A 25,398-nucleotide genomic window follows, 5' to 3' on the forward strand; every position below is an offset into this window, starting at 1 on the left:
TTTTTTAATATGCACATCGGTTATGTCTAGAATGAATAGTAAATTTCTCTCTCCTCCTTTGTTAAACTTCAGATGTGTTATGTCATAAATGGATCAAGCAGTTTTGCTGTATTCTCTATTGGCATTCGTAACAAACAGCTGCAAAGAAAATGGGGGTAGTTCTGGACCAAACAACTATTGGGGAAAAGCTCTAGTTAATGTAAAAGTCACCAGACTGAATAGTGACTAACCACAGCAACTAGAAAATGGTCAGACATCTAATTAGGGACAATTTTACAGGCAAGATTAAGTTAACAATCTATGGACTGCTCTGGATTTCCCATTAGTATGGAACAGAATCTTATGATGGTTCCTTCTCCCCAGGAGAACAATATTTGCACATTACTGATTAACAATTCTTTACTGAAAGAGAGCTTTTCAGCATTGCATAGGGACACACGTGGGTTCTGTAAAAACATGAGACGTGTAACACTCGGTAAACAGAAAGTAATGATCTTAAACAGGCCAAATCCTTGAACTCGTCATTAATAAATGTCCCCCTGCATTCAGCAGCCCTGGCTGCTGGGAGCCTGTTTTCTTCAAGTACTTCAAACACTAAAATCCAGGAACATTTATTATTTTAATCCATTACAGGCAGTGCTTGATTTAACTTTATTGGTTGTGGTGGTGGTAGCGGTTATAGTGGGGGTAGAGCAATGTTCTTTTACACATCATTTCAAAAGGGCTTAATTATATTTTATAGCTTGGGCCAGGAATCCTGCTCGTTTTGTGTCTAACAAGGTTCAAATGAAGTTCAGGTCAGTGATGAATCAGAAGAAAAGTCAGAGATGGTTATCTATCTAAAATGAGCTCATCTCCCTTAAAGAAAGGCTAGGCAGGTACATCGCATTCCTAACACTACTGAATGCTAAATAGAATGGAAATCACAAGTCAATTGCTGATTTGATAATTTCTCAAAAAGAAAAGGAGTACTTGTGGCACCTTAGAGACTAACCAATTTATTTGAGCATAAGCTTTCTGAATTTGCGGTGCCTGGTTACAGCACCAATTTAGGTCTAGACAGAATCTCTTTCATTTTTGGTCAATTATTGTCATATGTATAGAATGATTTACAGTCTATTTGTAAATCATTATGCTACCATGTTACACTAACTAAAGAAAAATTAATTCTAATGGAGAAAAATATGTAGTAGAATAATAACAAAAAATGTAGAGCTTGTATTCATCCATGTTGTAATAGATATTGAGTGAAATCCTGGCCCCCGTGAAGTCAATGGCAAAACTCCCATCACGTCAATGGGTTTCATCCACCGTGACGGACAATGAACTGGTAATACCATGAAGGTCATAATAATATGTAGGCTTTCATATAATAGCACTTTTCATCTTTAGATGTCAAAACTTTTTAGAAAGGTGGCTAAACATTCTTATCCCCATGTTACAGATGAAATAATTGAGCTCACACTTTTGAAAGCATCCACTAACTTTGGGTGCCTCCATTTTTGGGTGCTCAACTTGAGAAATTTAGGGTATGTCTACACAGCATTTCGGTGCCTGCAAGAGCAAGCATCTCAGCGCAGGTTGATAGACTCAGGTTAGCACTCTAAAAATAGCTGTGTAAACAGTGCTTTGAAGTTGCAGCTCAGGCTGGAGCTCAGGCTCTGAAGCCTGGAGGGGGCTCAGCGGCAGCCCCCCTTCTCCTCCCCGCAGTCTGTTATCCCAGCTGGGGTACTTGCTCCTCTGGGCTCCAAAACGGCTCAACACTGGAGCGGGAGGTGTAATTTCTAGCTTGGGTAGACATGCTCACATTAGCTGTCATTGACCAAACATGCTAAAAATACCATTGTACCCACGGCTGCATGGGTGGCAGGACAGGCTAGCTGCCCTGAGTATAATCCCATCTAAAACCTTAGGTACATACTTGGATCAGCTAGCCCATCCCACTGCTTGCCCTGCTGCAGCTATTTAACGACAGCTCCATTAAAAGCTAGCATGGGTAGGACTACCTGAGCTGTAAATTACATCTCCAGCTCTGGTGTAGACATTCTCTTTGGGGTTGATTTTCAGAGGTGCTTAGAACTGCTGCTCCATTAATTTCAGAAATAGTTGTGGGTATTCAGAACTACTGAAAATCAGGCTATGGGCATCTTAAATTTGGCACTCAACAATGGAGGTAGCCCAAACCATTGGGCAGCCCTGAAAATGTAGGCCTAAGTAATTAGCCCAAGGGAGAGTTGGGATTAGAGTTTAGGTCTCCTGACTCCCCACTACATGCTTGATTCACCTAGATCCCAGCTGCTCTACTGAAACAAATGATCCAAGTATTAGATGAAAACATGTTTATAGTGTAGCCATTATACAGAAAAATACAGAATGTTTAAAAAAATATCAAAGCACAACCCTTCAGCTATTATACATTTGCTGGTTAATGCAAGTTTTCTGTAGACTCACCATGAAAAGCTGGAGTATGAGAATAACAGAGCTTCCACTATTGTTATACATAGCATAAGCAGCTATATAATAAAATACAAAACAAGACCAAAAATCCCCAAACCATAAACCCAGAAATGAAATTCCCATCTCATACATTAAGTATATGTGATTGCTTTCATTATGAAGGTAGTAACAGAGCTTGAGAAAACAATGCTATTTGTTCTGAACGAACATAAAATAGTTTGATTCAGTTCCATTTGGAAGTCATCCATTCTTTGGAGGTTTAGCTATGTTAATTAGTGGTCCCACACAATTAGAACATATTTTCTTTCTTAAATCAGCAACCTGCAGTTAGTTTGCAATTTTTTTAAAAAAACAGACATGCCAGTTCATCAGTAGCAACTCAGAACCCTGTTATAAAGTAGCAGTAGGGAATATGACCAGGATTAATAGTGGTACTCAGTCCTGGGATTAGGTGGTGTCTTGTTTCATGGATTTTAGGCCATCTGTTCTTCCCTCCTACATTTTACTTCTGCAGAACGATAAACGCACCTCCACCTCAGGGACTATAGAAAAGAATTAGAATTCTTCTGCTTTTCATTATCACAAGATTCAATAACTCATTTCATTGTCAGGATAATCCCCTTTTACTCTTTCTTTTGCGCTTGCAGGGTATGCCATAATGACAAATAAAATCCCAGATGTTAGAGACCTGCTGAGGTCTCCACCTTTTCTTGAGTGTTGGGTTTAAGCTACTTGGGACATAGTGTCAAAACTGACAGGACCCTGATGCCCACACCCAATATTCATTAAGGTTTGTTAGTGATTTGTATAGCTGTCTACAAGCTGCACTTCCACTTCAATCCTCAGTGGCCATTTAAATATTTAGTTTGTCCTCTGGCTTTTACTGACAAAGAATTCATTTCCTATTGTTCAAATGTTGGAAAGAGTTTATATTTCTTTCTAAAAGTAACAAAGGTCTTCTGGGTGTTGTAAATGGCTTGTTACTGCTGCATATTATTTTAGGTAGTCATATCTAATTTAATGTTTTATTTCCCCTTAGGCTAACTTGCATATCTGCAGCATCCAAAGGCTATGACAACGCCTTAGCAAAGTTTTCTCAAGAGGCCCAGTTAACTGTGAAATGAAAAGTTTTGTATCTGCTTTATACCAATTAATATCTACATTTTATTTTTTATATTTATTAAAAAAATCTTAAATCCATTACATTTTTAATCTGTAACTAGTGGAAATACATGCAATTTTCACATAAGAAATTGAATGGGTTTTTTTGCCTTTTATTTGCACGCTAAGATAATTATATCTGCAAAATAGAGGAAGGGCAGTGAAAATTATTTAAACTGTTACTCTTTTACCAAGAAAACAATTCACTGGATTTTTCGTGGCGTGAAATCCCAACATCCCAGGCATCGAGCAGAGAGTCTTCTCTCTTGTGCCCTCCTGGAACAGGAAACTGGTCCAGAGAGAGTCTACAGTTTTCTTCTTTTTCACTCTGGAGACAGTATGTTCCCAACCTCTCTTCCAGGAGGTTAGCTCCAATTTCAAAATCAATCTAAATTAGCTAATGGGGCACATGTGTAGGATATTTGCACCCTGCTTTCTAGAATTCATTGGTGAACCTCTGTGAATTATCCAGGTTTTAATGACATGAGGCACTACACAACAATAAGCTCTGTACTTTGTGTGAGGTGCTGAGCACCGTCAAGTGCTACTGACTACAGTGAGACATGAAGGGTGCAAGACACCATGTAAGAGATGGCCAGCACCTCACAGGCTCAGGTCCATTTAATTCCTCAGATTGCTTGTGAATTTGGGCTTCCTGGTCAACAATACAAATAAAGTACCTGAAAGTTACCTAAGCAAACTCACAGCATTCACTATTTCAAGATGTGGCTCCAAATTTACCCAGCTAAAACTGGAACCAAATGTTAACTTCTGTCTTTAAACGACATACATTGGTTACAATTAAATTATTAATTTACCTTCACATTTAAACTACTGTCCTTGAATAAGTCACAAAGTTATAACTGTTGTCTTTACTAAACTAAAATTAAAACTACTGTTAATGATAACCTTAGTCACAGAGTTTTCTGCAATACAGTACATCACATTCTATTATAATATTACATTACTAAAATCACTCAGGACTTTGCTATAAGTACAGAGGAGAGTATAAGTATTCTAGCAGAAATTGGAATCATGTGATTATAAGTCACTGTTGTATTAGAACCTGCAGAGTGTCCATAAAAATGAAGTCCCTTGAAACACTAATGGGGTTTGGGGTTGTATAATATTGCAACAGGCTAAGTGGAATGGAGGTTTTATAATTAGGCCTAAAATATCCACAGTTGTGATGTGTACAATCACTACTGCAATTTATCCCGTCAAAAAGTGAAAAAAATAATTCAACCGATTAGCCATTGTATTTTTCAATTTTCTTCTTCAATAAGAGGAGGAAAAAAGAAAAAAATTAGAAGGTTTTGAGTTTGCATGGTTAAAGTGGTACAAACTTTAAATGTCCGGGAAGGAGGGTGGAATAGTTTTCACAAATTACATATGGCAAGTTTCTTTGTTAATTTAAAAACAAAATAAAACAAAATAAAAACAACTTCAGTCATTATACAAGGTCATAAGCTTTTGTTCCCTCCCTCCCCTCATAAGGGAGGAAACAAGCTGACAACGCACTCCCGTGTGTGTTTTTCTAAATAATTCTTAGCATTACAAACCAACTTCATCTCTTAAATTAAAACTCATCTGGAAATGGGGCCATTTACACTGTTTATAAAACACTGTCACATAAAATGTGTAAAAAACATTTTTCACTAAAAATAGCTTGCGTAAGTAAGGGATTAGAGTAGTTTCTACTGAAATAATTGTTCCTTTGTAGTTTTTTCCATGATGTTTTTGAACAGTTTTTTTAACTATGTTTATTAAAGTCAGCACATCAAAAAGGATCAAAGAGAAAGCTAGTGAGAACCAAAGAAACACCAAGTGTGTTGTGTTGTCTCACTGCAGAGTTATGCAGATTCAAGTAAACAAGTGCAAATTGTTGAGGTTTTAATGAAAATTTTCTACAATTATTGAATCTGAAGTCATTCTATATAATAACATCTGTACAACAGATGGCCATACTGTATAAAAGGCAAGCAATGCTCCTTTTTCTTTCCCTGTTTTAACAGTACATCTGAGATGACTACTTTTGTCACTGTGCTCAGTTTGGTTCAGTAAATAATTCGTAAAATGCAGCTGCTACAGATGGTCACAATACTTATATGACTATAAAATCAAAGACACAGTAAAGTATTTGCGTATTAGTTTCATACTATAAAATATCTGACATTAACCCTGTTCAACTCAAAAGGTAAATCTATAAAACTTTTTAAAAAGAAAATTCAAGAACTGACATATTTTAAATAGTCCTCGTTCTCAAAAATCTGATAGACACAGCTACTGCACTTTTCCATTCAGCTAACTTGCATGATATTTTTTACACTTAATAAAACAATTCTTGCTAGTAACTGCAGTATTCTTGTGTCTTGTGAAGATCTTTGAGACAAAAATATAATTCAAGCCCCATCACAATATTTTATCTTATTTCATAAAGTTACCTTTAAATGTTTTAAATAAGGCGGTTTTGAATACAGTTCTTTGGAAATGTGTTTTTCAGTTACTGAAACTTAAAAACAATTTCCCACATTGCTGTGTTGGAATTCAAAAGCTCATGTGAACGTGATGTGTTTTTCTTCTTATAAAACAGAAAGATACGCTAACTTTAATAGGAGAAATGTGAAGAGAGTCTGTTGATCTCTCTTTATTGTCTAGCTAGGGAAGTTATTCATAGTAAATGATTAGCTTCCATTTTGATTAGATTTGGCACTGCTGTCGCTTTATTTAAAAGTGCTTGCCAGAATAAAAACATACTAGAGACTTGAGTGTAGTTTACAGCATTCAAAAAAACCCAAACATAATCTGTCTCCTGGAACTGCCTGAAAGATTAAGAAATACAACTTTGTAGCAGAACGTTTCTGAGGCTTAATGTGCAAGTCAAGGTAAGTCCTTCTGGGAGGATGAAAACTCAGGGGAAAGTGATATACACTGCTGAGTTTGCCAAATTGCTTTAAAGTACAGTGACAGTCCAGGCTTGGCTTTGATATATAGAAGCTTATGTGAACACCATAATGTACCATCGGAGGGATAAAGTATGAGTATGAAAGAAGGGAAGTGATGGAAAGAAAGAGGATTAGAACACACAAAAGGCTAAAACTATGTAAAGGATATTAAAAATGCCCTTTACTCTACTCAGTTGCTGCTCTTTCCATGCGAGGATTGAGATACAATTGGAAAAGCGTGGGAATACATTTACTCTTTCTGTCTGTACTGCAATTTATTTGTGGATAAATCAAGAATTTCAGCCTCTAGCACTTTCATAGCCTTTCATGTTCTATGAACCTTGAATTTTTCATTTTTAACTTTTAAAACAATAAAAAAGCACTGAAGTTTATTGGCCTGAGCGGGAATATTTCTGATGAAAAAGAAATAAATCACCTAGTTTGGCCTAGAACTCATACTTCTCAGCTACAAACCATTTTCTTTATCTCTTAAGCTACACTGCCAGCTGGCTAGGTCTGGCTAACTTCCAGATCATGTAAATGCACCATCTTATTAGTTTTACTAATAGACTAACCAATACAGTTTATAAAGTGGTGCAAAAATCCTTAAACGTAAAGGGGAATCTATTTATGTTTTGCATTCTGCTAATTCTACTTAGGGTGTGAAATTCCTTACATTTTTGGGCCAGTCTACACTAGAAGTGCTACATCGGAGCAGCTGTGCTGCTGTAGAGTGTCTGATGCAGACACTCTCTGCCAATGGAAGAGAGCTCACCTGTCAGCATAATTACTCCACCTCTTTGAGAGGAGGAAGCTATGTTGGCGGGAGAGTGTCTCCCACTGACATAGTGCCGGTGTGGCCAGCGCTTAGGTTGCTGTAACTTGCGTCACTCAGTGGGGTGGTTTTTCCACACCCCTGAGTGACATAAGCGGTAGTGTAGACGTACCCTAAGTCTCACAGCAGTGACAGCAGTAGTCACAACTGGAAATTTCATTTTCTGACTGAGAGTGTCTGTGTGCCTAATTCCCATTGATTCTATTGATTTCAGTGAGTTAGGTGCCTAGGTACTTTTGAAAATCCCACCACAAGTCTATCTGCATCTTTAGGTACCTAAATACCTTTAAAAATCTGGTCTCTAGTATCTACTGTGTGGAAGTTCTAATTTGTCTCTCTTGTATGCATACACATTAGCAGCATTTCTTACAGTATCCATGTAGTCAGAATTCAACCCAGAATTATGAAAAATTAATAATAAAACAGTAGCAATTAATATTTACAGTACTTTGTAATTTATCCCAGGCCCTCAAACATTTTACAAATACCATTAAACCATATAACATCCCTGACAAGTACAGGAAGTACTGAAACTATTCCCTACATTTACTAATGGAGAAACTGAGGCAAAGACAGGTTAGCTTATTGGTTCAAGGCCACACAGTAAGTCCAAGGCAAAGCCAGAAATAGTACTCAGTAATCCTGAATTCCAGTCCCCAGTTCTAATTACTACACAATATGAAAAAGAATATAGGAGAGGGCAGGCTTGGTTTCTCTAATACTGGTGAACTACTTTATAAAATCGTAGTTCTAAAATTTACAGAGTTTGAGTGGGTTTGGGGAGGGTTTTGGGGGGAAGGTTGACTTTTTTTGGTGGTCTACTGGTTACAGTAAAAGATTGGAAATCAGGATTCTTGGAAATCTAGATTCTCCAATCCACTAAAGCCACTTTGTGCTATGTAAGCTGTGCAAAGTGGCCTTAAAGTGATGGGAGAAAGCTAATGGAGAATTCCAGGAGAACACTCTGCCAGTAGAAAGCTGGTGGAGATGGCACTGCTAACTCCTGTGTCAGCCTTCCCCACACTCTGGGCTAAAGGGACCAGGGGAGAGGTGAGGAGGACGGGACAGAGAGGGAGGGAGATGGGCAGAATGGAGCTCTACTATCATAGGGAACCTTATGCTAGCAGCATAAATTAGGGATGCCCCTGTGTAGCCATAACTTGTTCCAGGTCAGACAGCCCCGAATCAGGGAACTGCAACCAGTTAACTGAGCTCCACATCAAACCCCAACTCCTACCTCAGAGTAGAGAATTATGGTAATTGATTCTGCTACTAACCACTGTGTTACCTGGAGCAACAACACAAATCTCTATATCTCACTTTACCAAGCTGTAAAATGGGGAATATAATGACACTTATACAAATAAGTAGCATCTTTCATTTTTAAAAGCTCTTACCTGTAGTTTTATGTCCAGCTTTGACATGCAGACTTCCACTGAGGGTTGATAAAGATACTAACAGGCAAGGTTTATTTGGGTGTGGCGTGGTTTCCATAGAAACAACCATTTGAGCAGTCTGAATGGAAATCTTTTGAAAACAGGAAACAACTCTCCACAAGTTTTCTTGGACTGAAGTCATTTTCTCTCCATTAGCACTTACTGCAGGTTGAGAATCCTTTCTAATGGAACATTCGGGTGCTGATATGTCATCCTTGATTGGAATGCTATTGGCTGAAGAATCAGCCTCTTTGCTAGTCTCATAGTCATTCGTCCTTATGATTTTCTTCAGGAAATGATTTATTTGATCAAGTTTGACAAAGCTCAAGTTTGCTTTCAAAGGCTTTGATATAGCCACATTTATGTCAGCTGCAGAAAAGATTTGAGAGAGACAAAAACATTATCAATTACTCATTTAATGGAAAAAATAATTACCATTTATTTGAAATATGGAGGGAGAATGCTATTTCTCTGGCTGATTTTGACATTTCAATAAAATTACTAAAAACAGTGATCACTGTTTGAATGGAAGAAATTTAACACAATCTTATTTTCTTGTTTCTGTTCAGGGATCATCACAGCCTTATGAAAAGACATAGACAAACTCCAGTGTGTAGGAGGGTAAATACATAAATCTGTGTGCATCATACTGAAAATATATATTCCTCGTTCCCTTGAGTTTTTGTCAAGCAACTCTAGTGGTACTGTATATAAACTCTAAAGCTGACAGTGGAAATTTTCACCACACTTAAATTGATGGATAATGTGTATACTTTTTTGGTTTTCTACTCAGTGGTTATATCATACTGTTTTAAATGTATTTTGTGCTTAAATGTGAACAGTAAAGCAAACCTAAAAAATTAGTTATGCTCAATCTCTGCTTTGGGGAAACAGTCAGGACAGAAATAATGTAACCTTTTATAAATATTTCCCCGCTCTGTTAAATCTTCTTGGTACTTCCTGTGAAATTATATTGATACTTCCTGGTTTAATTAAAATATCTCAAAATGCATTATTTTGAGAAATCACAATAAAATGAATTTCATGGGTTGCAATGACATTTCTAATAGTTGTGATGTTATATTCCCGCAAAGTACCAAGACGATTGTGTAGGTGGGCAGCAGAATTTTTTGGTTAGTTAAATCTTATTTTTATGCTGCTGAACACTTCTCAGAGCCAGTGAGTTGGGGCTTTCAGCACAGAAATCCAGGTTTAACTCAGTTTTTATTGTCCCGGCCACACTATAAGAAAGACAGGGGGCAATGGATGTGGTTTAATTAAAACAGCACTTTACCCACTTAAAATATGTGGGAATACCCAACAACAAACCACACAGTGCAGGCCATCAATATTTCCTTAATTGTTTCCCCTTACTTTCAGCCCTCCCCCACCCAACCTGATTCCATGTAATCTATTGCTGAGACCCTGCTGCCCTCCCCTCATATAAGGATTAAGGGGGCTAGAAAAAAGGAGGGAGTTGGCTTCCCACTGTACAAGACATTAGGAGCCCTGAACCCACTTCCCCACCTCCTTTAAGAGATACTTTCCTCTAAATCCCCTTCCAATCCATTCCCCCCCCCCCGATAACTATATCCCTTCCATAATGAGGACCTGCACTGAGCATCTGCCAAATTTTTTAGTTATTACATTGTGACATCATAACCTATTTCCTCTGTGCCACCCCACCATGTCCCAGACCAGCTGTGGGGAAAGCAAAAAAACCCACCCCATCTTGGGCAGTCTGGCAGTGAGGGAAAAATTCCTTTCCAGCCCCCAAGTAAAAAGGTGACTAGCATAATGCCCACAGCAGATCATGAGAAAACCCAGTTCTACTCCTAATCAGTCTGCGGGAGGGTGGGTGTTGCCAGCCTGATCACAGTGACAGTGGGCTTCTCATCAACTGCCTGGGGTATAAGTAGCTCTCTCCCCCAGGTCATCTGGAAGGGCAGTGTCTCCACACACATACCTGGTCCAGCTACTTCCTGTTCCTCCCTGCCCATCCAGGTAATTTCCCCCCTTCCTCATCTTTTGTACTAATTGAAGAGTAAGCCCCTTGTAGGGGCAACAACCCCTTTTCATCCAGTCAGCCAGACAAGAAGCCACTGCACACAGTCTCTGTGAGTACATTTTTGCTTTGGGGTTCAGCTTTCATTCGGTAATGAAGAATGAAAAATTGTAGTTGCCTTTTTAAGGAAAAAAGGGGTTTTCCCCCCCTTCTGTACAGTTCTTTTCAGTTACAGAGCACAATTTGTGATCACTTTCATTCATGCAACTCAGCTGTCTGAAATGTTCACAACAAAATACAAAACTGCCTAATTTTAGGTTTTGTTACAAGTTCATGTTGCAGACAGTGTGTTGAAAGGTTCACATAGGTTGATAAACCTTTAAATCAAAGTTGGGCCAAGTTTCAAGTTTGAAATGACCAGCTTGTTCTTTTAAGGCAAAATCATTTGAGATTTGTGGTTTATCCAGATGAACTCAGCTCTTCTGCTTCTCAGGCAATATGAAACTTTTTACCTCAAGGGTTAAGGGCAGCAAGATTAGATCCTTACACCACAATTCAGAAAATCACACAAGCACACACTTAAGTTTACCATTGATTTCAACAGGCTTAAGTACAAGCTTAAAAGTTTTCCTGAATCAGGACCTTAGTCTCTAAAAGTAAAATTAGGGTTATTTTCCTACAATGACAGGACATAAACTTGCTAATGGGAAGGTCAGACTTCCATTATATCTTTAAGGAAACAAATGTGGAATTTGGAATAAAGGCTTCCTGGAAAAATGTTATTAATGCTTCATTGGCAGCAGTTAGCTGTAAGTTACTGTTGAAAAACTATTTTAATCATAAAACTTACCATTTTAATTAATACCTTTCTGAAAAATTTTCCTTTTGTGGTGAAACTTTCCATGTTGAATTGAAAAGTGTTACACTAGCTAAGACAGGTAAATAACAGAAAGGCCCATATATAGGCTAAAAGGATGGGCAGAAAATAACAAAATAAGTAACAACTTGAAATAAACTGAGAAAGAAGGGCATGGAAAGTCACAGAGGTCCAGATTTTAAAAAGTATTTAGGTGTACTGCACTCAGCGTTGCAATGCCTAACAGACTTAGGAGCCTAAATCCCAATTTTAAAAGGGATTTAGGCATTAGAATCCTAAATCCCCTTTAAAATTGAGATGTAGGCTCCTAAATCAGTTAGGCATTGCAACAATGAGTACAGCAGCACCTAAAAGCAATACCTTTAAAAGTCTGGGCCTAAGACTAAATCTCTCTGATTTTCTCCAGGACTCACCATCCCAAATAAACAAGGAAACATTTAAAAAAGTAAAAAATCTATTAGTAAAATTTTCAAAAGCGCCCAAATTCCCAAGTCCTACTGGGATTTGGCTTCCTAAATCACCTAGATGTTTTGGAAAACCATACCTGTTAGACCATCTTTATACATCAATGAAGTTGCACTGAAGGACCAGATTCAAAATATTGGTTGGTGTTGCTTCACAGTTAAGCATGAGAGAAACTAAACTGGAGGCAAGACATCTTATTTTTCAAGAGCATATTTGACTACTGATGCTTTCCTGCAGCAATATATTCTACTTCTGCAGACAGCAAGAATAAATACATCCTAATATACATGTTCCACAGGAGAGGTGACAAGATAAAATCCTAGAGTATTCTGCATGAGAGAGCCTTAAAGGACAGATGAGTAATTGCCCAGTAGTACTCTCTTGGGATCTCTCAGACAGAGAAAGATATAGGGATAGATTAGTCAGAGAGATTGGACTGAGGTGCACTTGCAGAGCTGAGCAGAGAAACTTGCACAGCACCTGTCTCATTATGTCTGTATTTAATTAGTGCTATTAGTCACTTGCTTTCATAAACCTTGAATTCATCCAAAAAGCAATTAAAAAAAAAAGTTAGCACTAAAACACAGGAGCAACACAAGCCAGGGTAAGTGGATGGCTTCCCTGTTTTCCACACTGAAACTGTGTGTGTCACACAGTAAAAAATGTTGTCATGCCTGATAACTTGGCAAATTTTATATCAGGTTATTATTATACATTGAATCAGGCTTAACAGAAATTGGTGGGTCAGCCAAAAGCATAACTGCAGAAAATTTAACGTTGCAGCCTTTATTGCAAATATTTTAACAATCTCATAATGACAAAATTATGCAACAAGATTCTTTGGCATTTTAAGTAAAACATAAAAAATAAAAATAAAACTGAGCAATCCACATTATTTTATTGTTTGCCGGGTTTTATACTTTCTCCTTAACACTGTGAAAGGAACATTAACCTTCACTCTGAGAAAAATTTGTTTAAGTGATGGACAGAATATATATCAGTGGAGATTGGTGACATTTTACAGCAGCAGATAAAGATCATAATGGGTGAAATTTTCAACCCCTTACTTGGCCCCTTCATACCAGGTAAAAGGGCCACTAAAAACCATGGATACAGGTGGGAAAGAATTCCCCAGGTTCAAGAACTAAGACAGACAGCTACAGACTATCTTTTGAGGACACCTTCACAAGCCATGGAATACAGGTGGGAAGGGCATGGCGGGGGTAGGGCCACAGCATGTAGCACAGAAGAGATTCTGGACAGTGTTGCTGTCTACAGGCAGGCGGACACATGGGTTGCAGTAATTTAGGCAGTCCTTCAGAGTTATCTAAATTACACTAGAATCAGGATGGAGCAAAGGTGGCTTATAGCTACGTTAGCTGTCTCCTGAAGGGCAAATTCTCTGCCCTGCAGCATGGAATGAGATTCAAAACAGGATAGGCAATTCCCACCCCATCCTCATCTGAGGAGCTTCCACTGCAAATAAATAATAAAGGGATCCTTAACAAACTGGGATAAAGTGGACTATTCCAAATTACATAACTACATATGAATAAACTGTATTAGAGGATCTCATGGAAAAATATTTTCTTCCAGTGAAAAGTGCATGTAATTATTCTGCTTTCCTGTTTGCTGTAATTCTCTCTCCATTCCCTTGCCACATATCTTTAGATTACCAAGTGAATCCAGTTCTGTCAGTTATTAGTTTCTAATTACCCTTCACAACTTTCTGAACAGCTACTAGGAAACAGAATGATGAAATGACTATTGAGTTAAAAGGAGATTAGACAAACATAAATAAATTACACTTATTATATGCTCCCACCACACCAGGAGATGACTTAACAGTGAAAGGAAAAGAATCACATTGCAATAATGAAATCAGAGAGGGAATTCGGATCCCAGAGGCGATTCTATGGAGTTTATGTTAACGTATACCTTGTGGGGGACCAAAAATCAACTGGAATAGTTTCCTGAAAATTATTTCCAGCTATTTTCTCATTTAAAATGTTCCAACTTCACTTGACCCATTAGTCATCATATTACTTACATTTATTATGTATTTTGAAATATATTACAAAAAACCCAATGGATTCAATATGGCCTGTTTTAACAAAATCATAACGTCTATAAAAGAAAATGTATAACCAGCACTCTGAAAATTCTGTCTGAAACAATTTCTTCCTTTGTCATTTCATTATTAAAGGTGTACCAAAAATAGGTACAGACTTACAGCACTGTGACTATTTTTTCTCTCTATGAAATATTTACGGATGCTCTGTGTTGATGTCTTTTTATACCATGAATTAGGGGTGACTGTGTAATTCAAAAGTGGCAGAGCCATGAATGAGTTGTGTTGGTCAACCCCAGTGAGTGGAATGAAAAATTCTACACATACATGGACCAGTCTGTTAAAATAATACCAGGCAATATTGTATTTCTTCTTCTGCTTAGGTTTCAGAGTAACAGCCATGTTAATCTGTATTCACAAAAAGAAAAGGAGTACTTGTGGCACCTTAGAGACTAACCAGTTTATTTGAGCATCTTTTTTCTCCTGCTTAGCATTTCAAAGTTTGATTTTTTTGGTCAGTTTTCTCAGCAGTAGGTTGTGCCATTTCCAATAGAGCCTAACCTAGAATCCATGGCTAAGTTAGTTACTGGATGACTGTTTGAAATGCTGGGAAAGTGACAGAACCATGACTATTTGCTTTTGGTAGATATGAAATATAAATATATCTTAAAATTGAAAATATATGACTTACATACTTCAGTTCTGAAAATATTAATATTTATACATGTTGTATTATCCTTACCAATTACTGTGGAGATGACGGCAATATACTTTAACTTGTAATGCCTAGGTATCTGACAGATAGGTTTTGCCATTACAAAGTCTACATTTGCCACAGTTATATCTGATGTACTACATTGTTTCCCTATACTTCAAATAGGAAAAAAGTGCCTCATCCTGCAAGGTGCTAAGTACCGTAAGCTCCTGTTGAAGTCAATGGGCTTGATCCTGAGAAGTGCCAGAATTGAAAATATAATAGGTCATTCTTTCTATTAATTTATATAGGGCCTACAGTGTGCTCGGCTCTATATATTTAATTTGGTGAATCAGAAAAGAAACCTCATGAGAAGGCAAAATGAAAAATATGGGTGTAAAAAAGTCATAGATCTCATAAGTATAGGATCTTTTCAAAGAGCAGTAGTGAGAGGGAAGGAGAAAGGAAAATGTGTTCTTTGCTGGGAATTTATTTTCTTAGACTCAGAGTATCCCATGATTTTAAATGGATATTTCCCTCTCTCCCAGAGGATTGGCGGAAGACCAGCCCTTTTACCCAGCTGGGACACAGGACTATCTCTTCTGAGTATTTTGCAGAACACCACCTTTCAGAGCTGTAAAATACTAAACTTCTTCATAACCACAAGATTTAATCCTACTATAAAGAAAACGGATGTCTGTCTGGAATAGAGCTTTCAACTATTAGGACTGGAGAAGCACCTTAACTCTTCTAAGAAATAGTTATCTGATGGAGGGTTAGATTGTGGGAAGTGTTTGGTTCCACATGATACCAGCATAACTTCTAGCTAGCTGCATTAGAAATCTTAGTGGGGTTTCTAACATTAGATGAATTATTTTGTAATCTTCCTCAGTTTCTCTTTCAAAATGAAGACACTTTCCTCAATTGTGTCTAACGTGACCCACCAGAAGTTGTAGTCTTTGTATTTGAAAAATGTGTCTTTTTCTTTGTTTTCCATAAAGCCATATTTCTACAGCTGCTGCCATAACTGGGCCCCTTTTCTTTCTTGAGGGTGATCTGATGAGCAATGGGTAGAGGTTGGTTCCCATTCTAGGAAGCCTATTGTTAAAGACACTCTGTGAGGGTGACGGACTGAAAGGCAGGGTCCTGTACTGAAAGCGTCTCCTGTAGTTTCAGAAGCATATATACTTATGTTGACATACCATAATAACAGGGGGTCATGCATCTATCAATGACAGAAAATTCAGAAGGAGTAGGGATTCTATTTAAAGTCTACATAATGCATTTAGATTTCCAGGTGAACACATTGAGCAATTCAAGATCCAAGATGGCTTGCACATCTTGGTTCCTTTCAAGAACCACAAAGAATATTGAGTAGATTCCACAGGATCAGTCATTTGATAGGAGAGGTTTTATGGCCAAATGTGAAGTAGATACGAGATGAGTTGTTTGTCCTTCCTGAATTCTTTAATTTTGGAGATGTCAAACATCTTTCTTTCAGGGCACTGGATCAGTTCTATAAAATCGCACATCTCTGCAGAAGCCCTCTCATGTGGACTGCCTCCTTTGGATGGGGTTCCCCCAAATCATGCTGTGGATTTGGGGATGCTAGATATTGCAGAACTGTAGTCTGGGCATGGGAGGAAAATCCAGATCAATCTATTACATATCCTCTTCCTGATTAATAGTCTTCTTCAGAACTTAGAAGACTGGTGGGCACAAACTGTCTGTTTCTAGACAACTGCTTTAGAACATGCCTACACGAGCACTTATGCTGGCAAAACTTTTGTTGCTCAGGGGTGTTCCCCACCGCGAGACGTAAGTTGTGCCGGCATAAGCGCTCATGTGCACATCGCTATTTTGGTGGGAGATGTTCTCCCACTGACATGGCTACTGCCAGTCACTGAGCTGCTTTTATTATGTTGACAGGAGAGCTCTCTCCCATCGCATAATGAGGCTACATGAGCACTCTTACACCAGCACAGCTGTATTGATACAGTTGTGCCGCTGTAAGCTTGTTAGTGTAGACATGGCCTTAGTCTCTTATAAAATCAAAGCAATGTAGAGCTGGAAGAGACCTTGATAGGTCATCTAGTCCAGCCCCTGTGTTGAGGCAGGACCAAATATACCTACACCATTCCTGAAAGGTACGTTTGTCTAACCTGTCCTTAAAAACCTCCAGTGACAGGGATTCCACAACCTCCCTTGGAGGCCCAGTCCAATACTTCACTATCTTATAGTTAGAAAGCTTTTCCTAATATTGAACTTAAATCTCCCTTGCTGCAGATTAAGCAGATGACTTGTTATCCTACCTTCAGTAAGCACAATTGATCACCATCCTCTTAGTAACAGCCTTTTACATATTTGAATACTGCTATCAGATCCCCCTTCAGTTGTCTTTTCTCATTTTAACCTTTCCTCATAGGTGAGGTTTTCTAAACCTTTCATCGTTTTTGTTGCTCTCCACAGGACTCTCTCCAATTTGTCCATATTTTCCTAAAGTGAGGCATCAGGAACTGGACACAGTACTATAGCTGAGGCCTCACTAGTACCAAGAAGAGTGAGACAATTAACTCCTATGTCTTACATACAACACTCGTGTTAATACGCCGCACAATGATATTAGCCTTTTTTGCAACTGCATCACATTGTTCATTCATATGCAATTTGTAATCCACTATAATCCTCAAATCTTTTTCAGCAGTATTATTGTCCATCCAGTTATATTTTGTATCTCCGCATTTGAGTTTTCCTTTGTAAGTGTAGGATTTGGCACTTGTCTTTATTGAACATCATTATTTTGATTTCAGACTAATCCTCCAATTTATCAAAGTCATTTTGAATTCTAATTCAGTCCTCCAAAGTCCTAGCAACCCCTCCCATATTGGTGTCACCCACACATTTTATAAGCACACTCTTCACTCCAATATTCAAGTCATTAATGAAAATATTGAACAGTACCAAACCCAGGACAGACCCCTGCACGACCCCACTAGATACACCCTCCCAGTTTGACAGCGAACCGTTGATAACTACTCTTTGAATATAGTTTTAGAACCAGTTTTGCCGATTTATCATAATTTCATAGAGCACGTATCCCTAGTTTGGTTTATGACAATGTCAGGTGGGATTGTGTCAAAAGCCTTACTAAAATCAAGATATAGTACACCTCCATTTCCCATACTATTCAATAGGGTAGTAAACCTGTCAAAGAAGGAAATTAGGTTGATTTAGCATGATTTGTTCTTGTGAAATCCATGTTGATGATTACTTATAACTCTATTTTCCTCTAGGTGCTAACAAACTGACTGTTTAATAATTTGTTCCAATATCTTTCCAGGTGTATAATTTCCTGGGTCCTCTTTGTTCTTTCCTTTAAAGACAGACATTCTGTTTTCCCTTCTCCAGGTCTCTGAGATCTCACTTACCTTCTCTGAGTTCTCAAAGATAATTGCTAATGGTTTTGAGATTGTTTCAGCTAGTTCCTTAAGTACCCTAGTGTGAACTCCATGGGGCCCTGCTCACTTGAATAGATCTAACTTATCTAAATATTTTAAATAACCTATTCTTTCCCTATTTTGTCTTGCATTCTCCCCCTCCTCCTTTGTGTTAAGTATCTGGTCACAATTTACCTTCTAAATGAAGACTGAAGCAAAATAGGCATTAAACACATCAGTCTTCTAGATGTTATCCCTTATTAGCTCTCCTTTCACGCTAAGTAGAGCCCCCTGCACTTTCCTTCATCTTTCTCCTACTCCTAATGTATTCCCAGAACCTCTTCACCTTGTCTTTTATGTTCCTTGCTCATTTGGTGCCTTACCTTTCTGATGTTGCCTTACATGTTTGTCTAGTCTTTTGAATTCAACCATAGCAATTTGTCCATGTTTCCATTTTTTTAATAGGATTCTTTTTTGATTTTCAGGTCATTAAAGAGCTCCTAATGCAGCCAAATTGGCCTCTTACTATTTTTCCTATCTTTCCTTTGCATCAGGACAGTTTGCTGTTGTGCCTGAGCAATCTTTCCCTTAGATTTTCTGTCCATGGGACCTTACCTACCTGTTCTCTGAGTTTGTTAAAATCTGCTTTTTTGAAGTCCATTGCCTTTATTCTGCTGCTTTCACTCCTTCCTTTTAATAGAATCATGAAATTTATCATTTCACAATCACTTTCACACAGATTGTCCTCAACCTTCAGATTTGCAACCAATTCCTCCCTGTTGATCAGAATAAAGTCTAATATGGCTGTCCTCCTGGTTATTTCCCAAAACAAAAAGTTGTTACCAATACATTCCAAGAACTTACTGGATATTTTGTGTTTTGCCATATTACTTTTCCAACAGATATCTGGGCAGTTAAAATCCCCAGGTGTTGGCCTGTCACTTGAAAGAACTGCCCACGGACAGAGAGAGTTCACAGGTGCAGTTCACACCTGAACCATATGTAACACTTTCCTTAACATAATCTTAAAAGAAGCAGGAGGGGGAAATATTTGCCTTGGGTTTCTTTGTCTTTCTTACCTTGATCCAAATTGGGAATGGGGAGCTAATGACAATTTATGAAGCCTCTTCTAGCTTTTGGATTTCTTTTATTAGAGACTCTTATGATGCTGGACCAGTGACAAATGTGAGCAGTGCAATGACTAGTCTTTTCTTCACCTTTATTTTGAGAAGATTCAAGGCTTGCAATTCAGACATTTCCTCATTACTAAAGAGCCACTCTGAATACAAATCAGAATTGTCTTTACCATCCTCAGATTTCCTTTGTTAACACTTTTTATGTTGGGAAGGGATAGGCTCTGGGGAGCAGAATGAGACTCATGGGCAGGATTTTTTTCCCTATTGTTTGTCCTATTGACAGACTAAGGCTCCTGTTTATTGAGGATGGTGGAACTGGATCCTGGTCACTTTAACAGTCCATCCTGACTACTGTCAAGGGAAACCTAGGCAGGATAGGAGGCACAGGAGGAGCATGGTTTCCCCAGACAGCAGGGGTAGTATAGTTCCTTGTTTGTGGAGACATAAGCTGCTTGCTTCCCCAGGGAGACAAGCAGTCATGGCACTACTTCTGGTGGCACTCATATTAACTGGTTAGTGGGCATTTGGGGGAGTGGTGAGAACACACATAGTCACTTCCTGTTGCAGCTGTACTGGAATCTGGGGCAGGGCTGGTTTTAGAGGGGAAATGGCAGCATGACTGAGGTTGTCCGAGAAGCTACTATAGTTAGAAACAACTGCATAGGAGGTGTTGCTAAGACTCTGAACTAATACAGATATTTTCTCCACAGTCTGCTTTCAAGTTGCCTCTGCTGCTCCCTCCTGCTTTGGATCCTGCTTGAAAAGGGATGGGAGAGCAGTACTGGTGCCTGCTCAGCCATCTCAGCATGGCCTTTGCCCCATGCACTGGCTGCAATGTGGAATCTTCCCCATAGTCATTATGGGGGGCACCAGCACTCCATACATGTCTGGAATCTTACTGTCACTGGGTATTCCGACAGGACTGTGATGGGGTGTTCACCCCACACTTGCCCTGAAGGGGTTAATGTAGACTAAGAAGGGGGCCACAGACAGTCCACAACTAAGGGGAATCGGGTGGCTTAAGTAACCCCCTGACTGGGATTGGGGCAAATAATGAGGGAGCCCAATTGAGGAGGAACGAGCTGGACTGGGTTTATAAAATGGGAAGTTGGCCATAGAGAAGAGTCTGCAAGGTAGCAGTCTGCGGTCATTCTCTGCGACAAGGGAGGTGTGTTTGAAGCTGTAGAAGCAAGTAACCTACAATTGCTTCCTGGGAGAAGGGAGCTATGGGGCTGGCAAGTGAAGGAGGGAGAGCCAGAAGGTAAGGACAGGCTCAGGGAACAGGCAGTAAACATCAAGGATGGAACAGATTTGGGCTGCTGACTAGAGGGTCCCTGAGCTGGAACCCAGAGTAAGGGGTGGGCCCGAGTTCCTCTACCAGACACTGAGGAAGTGGCACCATAGGGACAGTGAGTGAGAAGACTTTGATACCCTGGAAAGGGAAATATGTATCGTGACCTGGCAGAAGGGCCAAGTCACAAAGAAGGAGCACCTAGAGTCACAGAGACCGAGAGAGAGAGTGCCAGCAGGGCGTGCAGCGAGCAGCAGAAAAGGGCCTCAGACCTGGAAAGAGGTAATCCCCAGAGAGGCCAGGAGGAGCCACCACCTGCAGTGAGTGGACCACGTGATAAGAATAAACAAGCCAGGCCCTCTGTGTCAGGATATACATGAGCACACAATGCATCTCTTGGCCTTGGTTTTCCTTTCTTCTCCTTGTCTGCCATCCTGATGATGGGACAGGAAAATACATCAGAAAACCTCAATCCCAAAGTTCCAAACATTTGCAGATTTTCTTTAACAAATCCAATATTCCCAAAAAAAACTGGGTAAGGAAAATGTTTTAGTTAAGATGCCTGAAAAAGCTCGGTCATAAACAGATATCTGTAGCTATTGCTTTGGGTGGAGGGAAATATGGGTGGTCTATACTCCAGCCAGAACAAAAGGTTTACTCTGCCTCCAATCACCAACGGAGAAGCCCCACTATGAAGATAAAGGAACATGAGGGGAAAATGTAAGAAGATGAGAGAGAATGGAAAGAAGAACGGAGAAAAGAGGGGAAGAAGTGAGGAATTCTCCATGGAGATCCACTGAAATAAACATGAAGGGAGAGGAGACAAGCAAACAACGAAACAGAAAAAAAAATAATGCTTAGGTTTAGGATTTTATTTCAGATTTCACCAGAGCCTTCAAAGGGCATTTTGGCTCCCTGATGCTCTGGCTATATATATTTCATATGAGCCCTGATATACCTGATCAGCCTGGATCCCAGGAAGTCCTCCCTTTCTAGGGGCTCCTAAGATCTAGAAAAGCCAATCACACGGGGTCTGGTCAAATCTGGCATCTGGAGCACTACATTTTGTTTAATCATGTGTCACCCTTGAACATGCCTCCGCCACATAGAACTCAGATCTTTAGCCAGTCAAAATGTTTAGATGGTTCATCAGCGGATGCCTTTACAAGAGAATGACTCCTCTTTTAATCTCCAATTTTGATTCAGGCTTTGGCATCTATGGAAGACTTGGAAGCCAAACACCTAAGGAGTTTTTTCATGCTTCGCAGGAGTTCTTTAGGAAAAGGTCTCCCAGGACTTAATGCAGGAGCATGCTGTGAAGCAGTGTCTTATGGTCATTTTGGGCCCTTTCTGAGAGGACCTTGTAGCCGTCATAGGCATTAAGAGCCTTTTCCTGAGGCTCAAAAAGCATTTTTATGCCTATCTGAAACAAGGATATTCCAAGGCAAGAGAAATGCATCGTCAGCCTAATTATTTTAAGATGGATCAGCCTAATGGCAGTGTGGTGTTCAAAATAATGGATGGGGCTGTAGGGAGTAAGTACCTTCCCCCCATCCTCCGCTTCTCTGCAAGTCAATCATATTTACAAAGTGGAAAACTGTGTTCAGGAGTGTCACAGGAAAGCCTTTTGGGGAGAGATTTGTGAGGAGAAGGGGACACCCTTTTCTCTCTTCCCCCTTTTAGAGAAATAACTTAAAAATTGGGACACATGACAGAAAAGATGAAGGTAGGAGAAAACAGTATTTATTCTCCCTGTCGTCCATTCACTGCTCCTTCCCAGCCCCAATACCTCACCCCCTCCGGTCTAGCTCTATCCTAACATCTGCTTCTTATCACCGTGACAAAACCAATTTATTCCCTCCTGCGTTAACCCTGCAACTCAACCCATTCCACTCCCGGTTCAGAATTTCCCCACTTCCTTCCAACCCAACTGCACAGAAACACCCTCCCACACACACCTGTCCCCAAAGCGGAAAACCCCTTCTCTTCTTACTTAGCCTTGGTAGCTCAGAACCATCCCCCTTAATTCTGAACACCTACTGTGTGTGCACACACACCGCTCTAAACTTAGAAAATCCATCCCCAGGCTCAGAATCCTTCCTTCTCCAACCTGACACTAGCCAGTACTAGCACCAGTATCAGGAAACACCCCCTTACTTGTTGCTGGGACTGAAGAATCAAGAGCAGAACCAATAATGTGGATTGTGACTTCAGGGAACCATATACTCTTAATTAGCACTACAAAAGCCTACATTCCTGGTCTCTCTCTCCTCTCTCTTCTGCCTGTAGTTCATGTGTTGCAGGGACTCCAGGGGCTGCATAGATGATCTATGGAATATTGATACTGAATTGTACATGCCTCTAGCTGCCAACTACTTTTCAAAAATGTTTCAGGTGCTATGTGACTAGGCAAATAACTACAGTTGATGTCTGTGGAGGCATCATCATGAAGGCGAACAGTAATTAAGTATTAATATTCCCTTTTTACAGATGCGGAAATTGAGGCACAAAGAGGTTTAGTAATTTGCTTAAGGTTACCCAGCAAATCTGGGGAAGAGCCTGGAAAGGATCCTAGAGCCTGTAATTCAGAGGCCTGGTCTACACTGTGAAAAATCCACATCCCTGAGTGATGCAGTTAAACTGACCTAACCCCTGGTGTAGACAGCACTAGGTCAATAGCAGAATTCTCCCATTGACCTACCTACCACTTCTCGGGCAGGTAGCGCACCTACGCCAATAGGAGACCTTCCCATTGGCATAGGCCGTGTCTTCACTGAAGCACTACAGCAGCGCAGCTGCAGAGGTGCAGCTGCACCGCTGTAGCATTTTAAGAAATAAAAGAATCCTAAGAAAAGAAATAAAGAATCAGCAAAAGGTAAAAGTAGACTTTAAAAGCACGGAAGACACGTCAAAATGATGGAAAAGATATAGAGTAACATTTTCAAAACCATCTACCTGACTTAAGAGCCTGAGTCCCATTTTCAATAGTGACATAGGCATCTAGAAGGCTATGTTTCATTTAAAGTCAGTGGGTCTTAGGCTGCTAAGTACCTAAGCCACTTTTGAACATTTTATCTGCATTATCTTCACACCTCACTGAATCCTTGAATTGTGATTTTTAATAAAAATAACTCTGTCAATAAAAAATAACATGCGCACACTACTATATTTGGCATATTTCTGTTTGTCCTCTTAATCAAATAAATGTCATTTCATGACTACAGTGTCAGTGGTTCAAAACTTGTTTGTAAAAGAACAATGAAAAAAATACCAGAGAGCTCAAATGTTTTTGCAAATGACCCTGAGTTAATTAGAAAAGTCTGCACCCTGGCCAGTTCCCCTTCTCACGTGTCTGCTCTCATTAAATCAAAAAATTCTCATTTCAAAGTTAACAAACACCATGGTTAACAAAACTGTTAAAATGGGATCAAGTGGGCACATTCCTAAGTTTATATATGATGTCATGTTAAGCATCCCACAGCTGAACTTGCAAGAAGTATGAATGATTTTTCAATATATTAAGTATCTGATCTAATGCTAATTTTCTCTCTATAGGCTAACTGTGCTGGGAACAGGTGGCCCTGCTTTCAATTACAGAGGGCTAACATGCCAGTGTGAGGCCTGGATTAGTTCACCTTCTCACAGGGAATTTGCTTCGGTTGGGAATGGATTTATTATGGCTTCACACATGGAACGGAGCTCATGTCAGTTGAGGGCAGTGACACATCATACGATTCAAATTAACCTGCTGTGGACTGTTCTACAGGGTTGAGATTGTGTATTAAAATGACGACATTTTAAAAACAGTTTGAAAGAAACCAGGATTGCTGAAGTGCAATGGTTCCAATTTGTTCCAACTAATCTATCACCTGCTAGAGATACTATTCTAGTGGATTTCTGGTAGCTGCTATTTACCAGGTTTCTCCAAATCACTGACCTTGCTAATGGGTACAATTGTTGCCTTTTGAGGTAGAATTTTTTTTTTGAAGTGAGGCTTGGGTTTTGGTTTTTTTTAATGTATAACTAGAGGCAAAATATTCATCACAACATACAAGCAATGGAACGGAAAGACAAATAGACAGGCAAACTCAAAAGAAAAATCTTGAACTCTGTTTTATCATTCAGCAGAGGGACTACATCCTATTTCTTAATTTGACTGGATAAAATGTTCTACAGAAAATTATTCCAAATGGCAAAAAATCAAAAAGCTTAATAATTTCATACTTAAACTATCATCTTTCCAAGAAAATGTTAGGGAAAGAGGATTTTGGCACAGAAAAATTTGTGTTTTGCTTACAATTGTACTTTTAAGGCAAATAATAATATAAGTTATATTTAATAAATTTTTGAAACCTTTTGTAATATATTACATACAGCAAAATTATGTGGGATTTTTGTTCTAAAGTAAGACTTAAAGGGTAGGGATAGCAAGTCATTTAGTAATAAAACAACATGGTCATCTTTATTCTTTGTCTAAGAAGATAATTGCCCAGAAATAATCATCGGTTCAACTGTATCTAATGTAATCCTACATGTGAAGAATTAAATAGTCCAGTATTAGATTTACTATAATAATGGTTGTGCGTGT

General features: G+C 39.1%; 1 protein-coding gene and 1 long non-coding RNA gene across 7 annotated transcripts in view; one reads left to right on the plus strand and one right to left on the minus strand.

Annotated features, from left to right (window-relative positions):
* Positions 1 to 25,398, minus strand: part of VPS13B (vacuolar protein sorting 13 homolog B) — a 922,277-nt gene that overhangs the window by 134,642 nt on the left and 762,237 nt on the right. For all 6 annotated transcript variants that reach the window (XM_073330465.2, XM_073330462.2, XM_073330464.2 and 3 more), the window contains exon 36: positions 8,796 to 9,203. In XM_073330465.2, the coding sequence (XP_073186566.2) occupies positions 8,796 to 9,203 (408 nt within the window). The remainder of the gene's footprint in view (positions 1 to 8,795; positions 9,204 to 25,398) is intronic.
* Positions 6,412 to 24,996, plus strand: LOC140906466 (uncharacterized). Its single transcript, XR_012157118.1, has 3 exons — positions 6,412 to 6,503; positions 9,404 to 9,455; positions 24,366 to 24,996. It is a non-coding gene; the product is annotated as an uncharacterized LOC140906466 (long non-coding RNA).

The sequence above is a fragment of the Lepidochelys kempii genome, chromosome 2 (assembly GCF_965140285.1).
Source record: "Lepidochelys kempii isolate rLepKem1 chromosome 2, rLepKem1.hap1, whole genome shotgun sequence".
Lineage (NCBI taxonomy): Eukaryota > Metazoa > Chordata > Testudines > Cheloniidae > Lepidochelys > Lepidochelys kempii.